The sequence below is a fragment of the Parasteatoda tepidariorum genome, chromosome 10 (genome assembly GCF_043381705.1).
Source record: "Parasteatoda tepidariorum isolate YZ-2023 chromosome 10, CAS_Ptep_4.0, whole genome shotgun sequence".
NCBI classification, from domain to species: Eukaryota; Metazoa; Arthropoda; class Arachnida; order Araneae; family Theridiidae; genus Parasteatoda; species Parasteatoda tepidariorum.
In genome coordinates, this window is record NC_092213.1 from 20,162,375 (window position 1) to 20,173,117 (window position 10,743).

Below are 10,743 nucleotides of genomic sequence, written 5' to 3' on the forward strand. Positions count from 1 at the left end.
AGAATTTTAATAAAAAGGCGACTCGCCTTATTACAAAAATAAAAAAGTTTTGATTTATTAAATAAGAAAAGTATGTACCTGTCTAATATTGCTCTAAATTCAATGATTATTTTATTTATTAATTATAAAATGTATTAGAGTTCATTATGCAGTTGCTATTATTAATAAAAAAGAAATTATACAGAAGTCTTTCACCTCAGCTTTCTCGCATGTTTGTTGATATAATGGCAGCTCTAGCAGAAGCCTCCGAAACAAAAACTCCGGTAACGTCTCAATTTTCATGCAAAATTTTAATTATTGGTGCTGGAATTGCAGGAATATCAGTTGCTCACCATCTTATAAAGAAAGGAGAAACGGATTTTAAAATATTAGAAGCTAGAAATAGAATTGGCGGTCGTATAGTTTCCATTCCAATGGGTGAATCATATATTTTTGTTATTTATTTTTTTAACTGTTTTCGACTTTTCTTAATTTTGAAATATTTTTATATCAATTAATTCGAAATCTTTTGAATTCGTAATACATAAAAAAGGTTTGATTGTAATAAAAATAATGTATTTTATTATCATGTATGTTTGTATTATTTATTCATTTAGCTCTGATGCATTAACTTGTAAATTTTATTATTTAACATAATTACCACAATTAAAGCTCAAATATTTTGTTATTACTTTGGAAATTCAAATCATTTCAATCGTAGATGTTATTAAACCTGTCTTTATGTTAAACCGATCTGCTAAATATACTAAGTATACTCTTTTACCAATCTACTAAATATACTAAGAACTTTCTTAATTATTTCATGATTTAATAAATGTATGAAAAAACTTTTTTAACAGGAGTAATTTATATTTATCATTTTCTTCACTGGTGCATAGTATATATTTCTTTTATATTAAAATATCTCTTTTATATTAAAATAAGTTTGATGAAATACCGCTATTAATGCTTGATGAAAGTTAATAAAATGTTAAAAATACTTCCTCACCGAATTTTCTTTTCTCCTTTAAAATGTATAACAAACATTAAGTACATCATATTTAAGACTTTTTACCAAATTTATTTGAACAGGCAGCATTAAAAATAGTTAATGACGAAAAAATAGCAATAATAATTAAATAGTAAACACTTCATAAATATTTTCTTTCATAAAATGCTTTTTTTATGAATATATTGATCAATACTTCCAAGAGGGTTATTAATTCAAATTATTAAAGTTATTCCTGAAAAGGTTTCACTGTCAACATGTATGCCAAAATAATTATTAAGTCTTGACTACTTCTTGGCAGATAAGAAACTAGAAAGAAAAAGAAAAAAAAACAGGTTGGTATCAGCTCAATGGGTATTATTCTTAAGCCACCCCCAAGCAAACCACTTCATATATTTTTCTAAAAGAAAAACTTTTATGCTTTCCTATATCCTTTTCCTGCACCGACCACTGTGCTGATGTGAAATATCCTCAGTGGTAGACAGATCATAGGTTAGAGTCGCCGTCAGACTTACCGTGGAAGGTTTTCGTGTGTAATGCAAATGCAGGTTGGTTCCATCAAAAAGTCCTCCACGAAGGCAAATTTCTCCCAATGCTTAATCTAGGAGTTCCCTTGTCTTCTGGATTGGGTTCAAAATTACAAGCCTATGTAATTGAACATTTGTAGTTATAAACCCAAATTTGGGTTGGCTGTTCAATGTAATTATAAAATGAAATTAAAATATCCTTTTTCTAGTTGTGGTTCTAACTAACAGATGTTAATACAGAAATATCTCCTAATGCCTAAAACTTTACTAATCTTATATTTTAATATTATATCTCAGGGTTGTGCCTGGATAGCTTTGAGGTACATCACGGCGATACACATCACAGTTTTGTGTGGTTAAGCAGCCATGGTTGTGCAATAGCTAAATTAATAAAAATATTGTTAAATTTGAGTTATTTACATTTCTACTTCTTTATTAAATTTACAATATTACCAAAACTATAATAAGATACTGATATTTAATTCAATATAAATACTATTTAATTTATTAATATTATTTTTTATTAATTAAATAAATTTAATATAAATTTATAATCTTTTATTCATTGTATTGTTAATATTTCTTTATAGGTGTTGATCAAGTTGATCTTGGTGCCAGTTGGATACATGGAGTGATGGAAAATCCTATCTACGAACTTGCTCTTTCAAATGAACTAATAAATATAACCATAGATCAAGATCCCCATGCGGTGGTTGCAACAACCGAAGAAGGGAAAAGAGTGCCCATCTCTGTTGTAGACGAGGTTTACAATGCTTATTTCTGGTTCAGTAAAAGATGTGAGGAATATTTTTTACTTCACTTGCACACACCACCAAACATCGAAAGTGTGGGCAAACACCTAGAAATGGATATTAATGCCTATTTACAACAATACCATGGTGATGAGGCAAATATGCGCCGCATGATATTCGATCATCTTCTAAGCAGGGAAACCTGCATTACTGGTTGCCATAGTATGGATGAAACAAGCCTTAGTGACTTTGGGAGTTACACAGAACTACCTGGTGGCAATATAAGCATACCAGGAGGTTTTTGTTCCGTAGTTAAAATTTTAGAAGATATCCTACCTAGGGACAGTGTAAGGTTACAATGTGAAGTAAAACAAATCAAATGGAAAATGAAGAATGATTCGAAAACTGACGATAATGAAAAAAGTGTTTGCAACAAATCCAACCTCATTTTAGTAACTTGTGGAGATGGTACAAATTGGTTAGCTAGTCATGTAATAGTTACTCTTCCATTAGGTGTCCTTAAGGCTACTGCCAACGATATGTTTGAACCAAAACTGCCAGATTATAAAATAGAGTGCATAGAAAATTTAAGTTTTGGTATTGTGAATAAAATATATTTAGAATATGATAGACCTTTTTTAAATGCGGAAATCTCCGAAGTTATCACTTTGTGGAAAAGGACAGAGGAAAGTGATATTAGTAAGATTTGGTTTCGAAAGATATATTCGTTTCGTAGGTGTACTGAAAGTATTCTTCTTGCTTGGGTCTCTGGGCGTGAAGCTGAATTCCTAGAGACATTGTCCGAAGAACAAGTTGCTGAGACATGCACAGACATTTTAAGAAAATTTCTTAATGATCCATACGTACCTAAGCCTTGCAAAGTTGTTTGGTAAACCTTTAAAATTTGATTATTTTCAAACTAGTGTTGTTATATTTTACTGAACAATAAAAACAAAAATCATCAATGTTCATTTATGTAGGCTTTTATGAAATTTTCTTTTCTTTGGCTATTTGAGCAATAAAAAATTTTACCACGTTAAGCATGGGTGCAGAGCTATTTTTTTAGCAGCTAACGTATATAGTTCACACGTACAGTGGTTCTTAAAATACTAAGTGTTTAACATTTTACTGTGGCATATAATAGAATCATGCAGTCTTATTGAATTTATGAGCTAATGCATTCATAAGTGACATGATGTGCCCAACATGTTAATAAAAAATTGTGAACAGTAATAAGTGTTTAAAAAAAATTTGATGGTTTAATATATTAATTGTAACCTATTGTAGTAAGTCATATTAATTCTACTTTTAAAAATATATTTATAGAATGAAATTTATTTTGTTAATTGATTGAAATTTATTTAATGAGTTTTTTATGTTCCTGTATAGATTAGAGAAATATGTTTTACACTAAAAACTAATTTTACTGTAAAGTGCCATTTTTTTTAAATGTTGTATACATTGTTTTTGGTGTTATATGTTAATATACTACTTGTTGATAAACTACTTTATTTTATTCTAGGATAAGTATAACTGTTGTTTGTAAATTTCAGCACATCCTGGAAGTCTCATCCATTTAGCAAAGGTTCCTATACTTACATAGGCTTAAAAAGTTCACAAAGGGATATAGAACTGCTTGCAACTCCAATTTACAGTGATCCATACCATAGTAAGGTAATTAAACATTAACATTTATTTCTTTAACATTTTTGTGATATAATCAGGGCCGGATTAACCTATAGGCACACTAGGCGCGTGCCTAGGGCCTACGAAATTCAGGGGCCTACGAAAAACTTGGGAGAAAGAAATTTTAAAAAAAAATCAAACGTAGTGGAATCAGAAAAACAGTTGTTTTTCTGATTCCACTGCGTTTGATTTTTTTTTTCTTTTCACGATAAATTTCGCACTCAATAAATTCTTTTTATTCATAAATTTTATCATTAGGTTTTTTTTTTTTTTTTTAAATTCCCTTGATCTTGCCTTGTTCCGGGTTTTAATATTTATGCTAGTGCCTTTTTTAACTATCGTTTCGGTTCGATAATTTTCAAGTGTTTTGATTTAGATTAATAAGTTTTCCTTTTATTTTATTGTTTCCCCCCGTTTAATTAGGTATGAAATATATTGCGTTATTTAATCATTGGTTTTGTTTATATAAGTTAATTTAGGAATTGTAATTATTTTTAAAAAATAAATATGAGAATTTTGTATTTTTTAAACTTGTTTTTCTTGTCTTAACTTGTAAATTTTTTATTCTTTTAAATGTTATATTTCTACCATTTTTTTTCTCTTTAAAGTTAGGAGTACCTTTCTTTTTTCTCTTGCTTCATGCATTACACTTGTCGGTATTGCAGATAAAGTTCGATAAACAAATTCGTAAATTAAAATCCATATTAATAAAAGTGTAAAAAAAAAATATGCAAGAAAATTTCAGCATATATTTTGAAAAGAGTGGGGAAGGAGGGGAGGGCCCAAAAACGGCTCTGCCTAGGGCCTACGAAAGGTATAATCCGGCTCTGGATATAATCCACAGGCCGTTACGTAATGACCTTAACTCTTTGATGCAGACTTTTTTTAAACATACTTTTTTTCATTTATTTGTATTAATTTAGGTCAAAATAAAAAAAAATATTATATTTAGCATCTTAATCATTTATGGTTATGAAATATGGCATGTAACACCGGTGTCTTTTTCTGTGTTCAAAGTAAAATCTTCCAAACACGGCTCACTTCTAAACAATAATTTTTAAAATTTGCACTAATTTGGATCTAACAAAGACAGTCATTCATCATTGAAATTTCTTTAATTTATAAAATTAATTATTGAAAAATTTTTGAATATGAATGAAAACGAAATGTTCTAACCACTTTTTCTGGATTATATATTCTAGTACAAATGTAATTTCGATAATCTAACAGAACTTTTTTACTGACTATTACACTGTTTTTTATTATCAAAAAATACCAAAATATATTTTTGCTTGTAATTAGAGCACCAGAAAAAGACACTGGAACCCATCTGCCCCAAAGGGTTAATATATATTTTCAAAAGAACATGCACACACTTAGGGTTGCAAAGCAATACCTTAGCTAATGGGGAGAGGGAGACATTTTAAGTACTGCCAGTTATAATTTTGAAATCAAGATTAACAAGATAGGGATTTAAATTTCAAAAACAAATTTTACTAGACATTAGAAGCAACCTTTACCTTTATCTAAATAAACCGATTTTGATCACTACATAAAATGTCTTTCAATTAATAAAAGAAAATGCAAATTTTTCTCACCATTTAAAAATGTCTTCGTAAATGAGAAATTGGCATTTTTATAATTCTCCATGCAAAATGGTGTGAAATTTCAATTCTTATATAATCTTAAACAGATTGCTTTTTATAAAAACTAATGTCAAATCTGTTTATACAAGAATTTTAACATTAGCTGACAAAAGGTCTTAAGAATTTAGATTTATTGCAATTTTTTTTAAATAAATTTATTGTATTTTTAGCCTGCTCTGCTATTCGCTGGAGAGGCAACTCATCCTACATTTTATTCTACAACCCATGGTGCTTATTTGTCAGGTCAGAAGTGTGCTGATATACTAACGGAACCAGATTCTGACTCTGGTCAGAAACAAAGCAGACAAGTGGAAGCATCTGATAGGGATCTTTCATCATGGATCAAAGGAATTGATCTAAGTTAGATAGCTTACATCTTATTTTTAGATACTACTTAAGGCTGGGGACAGGCACCTTTTTCCAAGCAGACATTAGATACTGCATATGAGGCATGTCTAGTGCACGAGGCTGTATAAAATGACCACCTCTGAGTATGCCATGGTAGAAAGTGATCAAGAGGGCCAGGGTCATTTGAAATAACCCTTGGGTGAATTATGCAGAGATTCTATGGTAGAACCTGAATATTTAAATTACTTCCTCAGATTTTTTAATCGGCTATCAAGTTACTGGGCAATCCTCATAAAGATTCTACTTTTGCCTGCCCTTGGCCTACTGCCAGTTATTTGTTTTTACCTTTGCTCATTATTTTCACCTTATCGATTTATATATTTTATTTGGAATAAACTACATATGAAAAAATATTCTTAATTACTCAAGTTGTTTTTCGGCTATATGTATTATTACCAAGGCAAAAGTATTAATTAATAAAAAACAGTCAAAGTTTCTTTAAACTATTTTGTTGAAATGTTTAAAATATCTAGTGTTTTAATTTATCGTTTTTATATTTTTTTACCAAAGTATTGTTATTGTTACACATGTTGACTTTTTACTACGTTTTTAAAGATATTTATTGATGATCATGTCTAATTTTGTCATAAATGATGCTTGTTATCGTCATTAGCAGTTTTATAATAAAATATTAACTTCTTGATTTTTATTACACATATGACTACCAATGCTTACTTAGAATATGACAATTGCGTATTCTGAGATTACTTTTAAAAAGATTTAAAAAATGGTGGTAAAAATTTTGGTGATTAAAAAAGTTCCACAAATTATTTTCTGCTAAAGTAAAACAATGACTTTTTCACCTGCTGAAATATTTAATTTTATTATTTATAACTGTCTGATTCATATAACTCATTCATTCATATAGAATTTACAGTTGTTATGCATTACCATAATTTTATTACTGTTGATAAGTGATAAATTCATATTGTGTAGTGAATTTACATCTGTTATGTTATTATTATCATTATAATTTTAAATCCTAATGAAAAATGGAAAACAAATTAACTTAGCATTGAGGAAAATTTATGAGTTTCAAATATTGATCTAATACTTACTGCAATTTAAGATAAAATCTAAAAAATTTAAATTAGAAAAACTTTTCTTTAAATAGCTTTATCACAATGGCAGGCCAACCAACTTTTATGAATTTTTCACATTCTTTATAAAAATTGTTCTGTTTTATATACAGAATTCATTCTTTACAATTTTTCCCTATTTTTTTCAACAAAAAAAATAACAGAATTTTGGCTATTTTTTTATTTATTTTTTTCCGATTTAAAGTAAATTTTGCTAAATTTTAGCAATCTTTCATGAAACATGTCGTACATATTTTGTTTAAACTTCAAGATTTTTTTTTCCAGTAATTAGTTTCATTATTTAGAATTCGCTAAAATAAGTAAATTTATTTTTCTATTTGTGTTCAATAAATGGTGAATTTTTCTCCTTAAAAAAATTTTATTCACAATACTGTGTTTAAGTGCAAAGACTGTAAGTTTTTCTTTTCTTTCTTGAAAGTTATAAGAATTTTATCCCCAAGAACTATTAATGAAAATTTAATTAAATTTAAAACATTTTGCAGTGCATGTAAAATAATATTTTTAACATAAAATTGTAAACTTCTAATTGATTTATTTAGTAATTAAGATCTTTTTTCCTTTGAAAATATTAATACTAGAAATTATGCAACTATTTTAAAGTAGTCAAGTTTCACATTTTTTTTTTCATCCTTTAGGAAATTAAATTCACTTTGTAATTGTACTAAATCTGATTAAGATTTTGTCTTGTAAATGTCAATGTGTTTAAACTTGTTTTGTACACACAGCTTTATTGCTGTTTTTATTTGAGCTGTAGTCAATGCTTATTCTGCCAAAATATTATAATTTTTGCCAAGTTTATTTTAGTCATGGGTATAAAACCCTGCCAAGTTCATTTAAAGAAATTAAGAAGATTCTAAAATGTATTTAACATTTAATTTCTGTTAAGTTTATTTGAAGTGATGGGTATAAAAATCATCCTAAGTCCATTTTCAGAAACAAAGAAAATTTTGAACAAATTTTTTCTTTTTTATACACACTTTTTTTCTTCTTTTTTTAATAGGCTTAGCAGATTTTGCTATCCAGTGCTCAACTTGCAAGCTTGCAAGATGCCTGGCAAATCATAGCTTGCAAGATGCCTGGTAGCAGAATTTACAAATTAAATCTACACAAATTTGACCTCAGCACAGTCAGACAAAGATTATTATTGTAGAAATTAAGCTTAATCTAACACTTTTTCCAATGGCTTGCCAACCTAGTCCTTTCTCAGAATCAAGTTCCAAGCTACCCTCTTCTTAAATAAACACTTTCAGTTTATAACTTTTAAATCTGTTTCTAGGCAGTCAATCTATCTGATCTTTGGTCTTACATTTTTCCGTGCTCCAGATGGTTTTTCGTGGAAGAACTTTTTAGTGGCACGGTCATCATCCATTCTAATTAGGCATCTTTAAACTTCTTCTCCAAATACCATTACACTTTACCGCTCCCAAAATACCCAGTATTTTCTTTCAAAAACCGCTAAAACTTAATAAAATAAATTTTTTACTTTTTATTTTTTTAGATTTTATTCAAAATAACTTTAGAGACGTCTTGAAAAGAAGTCACAGAAATCCTTTCTTGTTTTCTTTCTAAAAATAAAACTTAGATGAAAATATATAAAACAATCTACAGCTGACATACTGGCTGCTACCAGAGCAAGACCTATTTACAAATAAATAAGGGCAGTTTTATTAGTTTTGTTTGAAGTATGCATTAGTTGTAGAAAAAATTATATAAAAAATGATTGCTAAATGTATGAATTATGGATGGTGTCTTCTACACTAGGGAAAGCTGCAAGCTCGGTACCGCCTAAATTTCCGGGTTACTGTTTCCGTTGTATTTTAAAGCCATTTGGCATCATTGTGTTTTGAGATTCTTGCAAACAATGTATTTGATTATTTATTACTTCTGTTTACAATGCTAACAATACTGGTGTTTACAATGCTAAAAGTGTTAACACTAACGTAAGATGGTGCACAGCTTGCAACAAGAACTAACAGTAATAAACTTATGGAAAGAGGCTATATCAAGACTGCCAAAAAAGCGAGTTATTCAAAATCTAGCAACCATGTCACCTTTTTTAACAATATATCTCTAAAAAACTAAAACAAATTTTCACTTCAAACTCACCAGAATTACATATTAACATTAATATCTTAGATAATTTCTGAGCTCAAATCTGCCATATTTCATAATTTATTTCTTTTATTGAAAACAAAATTATCCGTTTGAAAACATCGCCTATCAGAATAACATGTAGTAAGCAGCTGCAAACTTTTTAACCGGAACTAGAGTAGGTGTCGAGCTCGAGATTGCTATTGTTTACATTTCTACTGAAAACACCATCCATTGAAAGTTGTGTTTTTATTTTAACATAAAATTTTGATGTTTCTTATCATTTTACAACCTTATGCTCATTTATTTTCCATAATTCTGTAAATTTTTATAAGCAAAAAAATTATAAAATTTATTTCCAGTAATATTTATAATGATTGACTGAAATTTGACTGTGGCTGATGACATACTAGCTTATATTCTACAGAACTGTGATCATTTGAAGTGATTAGTGTAAATGAGCTGTGATAGTTCAGTATCAATATGCTTTTACATGCTGTGCATGAAGTAAATGTATATACTTAGAGCAGGTGAATACTGTTTAACAAAAAGGAAAAGCTTTATTAGAATAAAATAAATTTTTAATTTGTGGTTTGAATTGATTTTTTTTTTCTAATTTTATATATCTCATTGTATGGCTAATAAATTTTAGAAATATTTTTGTATTTTATAAGTTCTATTTTAAAACTATTTGACTAAATTTAACTAACTATTTGACTACTGATTTTAAAAATAAATACCTTATAAGGTGTAGGAATATAAGATGTAGAGGACAAAACTTTAAGAATCAAAAAATTTTTAATAAAATTTTATTAGGTTTTTAAATACAAAAGAAATTATTAGTTTTTGCATAGTATTGTGTAAATTAAGTGAAAATTAGACATAGATTAACCCAAACCCTTAAAAAATTCTTGTTCATTATTTAAAAATTTATCAAAAATATAAAGCACAAGCTTAATAGCTAATTTAGCAAAGTTAAATTTTAATTTGAATAGCTGTTCATTTCTAAGTCAACCTATTATAGGGCAAAATTAACAGTTGCCACTGTCCACAAGGCAGGGTTGCCAGATAAAAGTCAAACTATAAAATAAAAACCAGTTTTTTTTTAACTATAAAAAGGTCAGCTAAAATAAAAGTTGGCTTTTATTAAAACAAAATATTTTTCAAAAACTGAGATATGAAAAAATCACATAGTTGTTAATCACAGTAGCAATATGGTTCAACAGTTTTGCACTTTCGAGACTTTATAGTTTGAAAAAATAGCTTTAAATTTCAGAAGTGTGAAAAACAACTATATTAAACTACCTAGAATCATAATCAATTTCCCAAATTTTAAATCCCAATATATATTAATTATTATTTTGAATAAATCTTACAGAAAATACTTGATAAAGGAAATAGAAAATGCTTGATCTTGCCCACTTTTTGAAAAATATTTATTCTGAAGCAATTTAAAACTCAGCTGTGATGTTTTGGAACATGACTAACTTGTTTTGATCTGGCATTTGCTCAATACTGCCTAGAAACTATTTTTTTACTTTTTTG

At 28.1% G+C, this 10,743-nt stretch overlaps 1 protein-coding gene across 1 annotated transcript; it reads left to right on the forward strand.

The window, feature by feature from the left end:
• Positions 1-208: 208 nt before the first annotated feature.
• LOC107442562 (peroxisomal N(1)-acetyl-spermine/spermidine oxidase) lies at positions 209-7,546 on the forward strand. Its single transcript, XM_016056153.3, has 4 exons — positions 209-417; positions 2,106-3,156; positions 3,821-3,941; positions 5,770-7,546. Exons 1-4 carry the CDS (start codon positions 210-212, stop codon positions 5,962-5,964), a joined length of 1,575 nt encoding a protein of 524 aa, XP_015911639.1. The 5' UTR covers position 209; the 3' UTR covers positions 5,965-7,546.
• Positions 7,547-10,743: the final 3,197 nt, after the last annotated feature.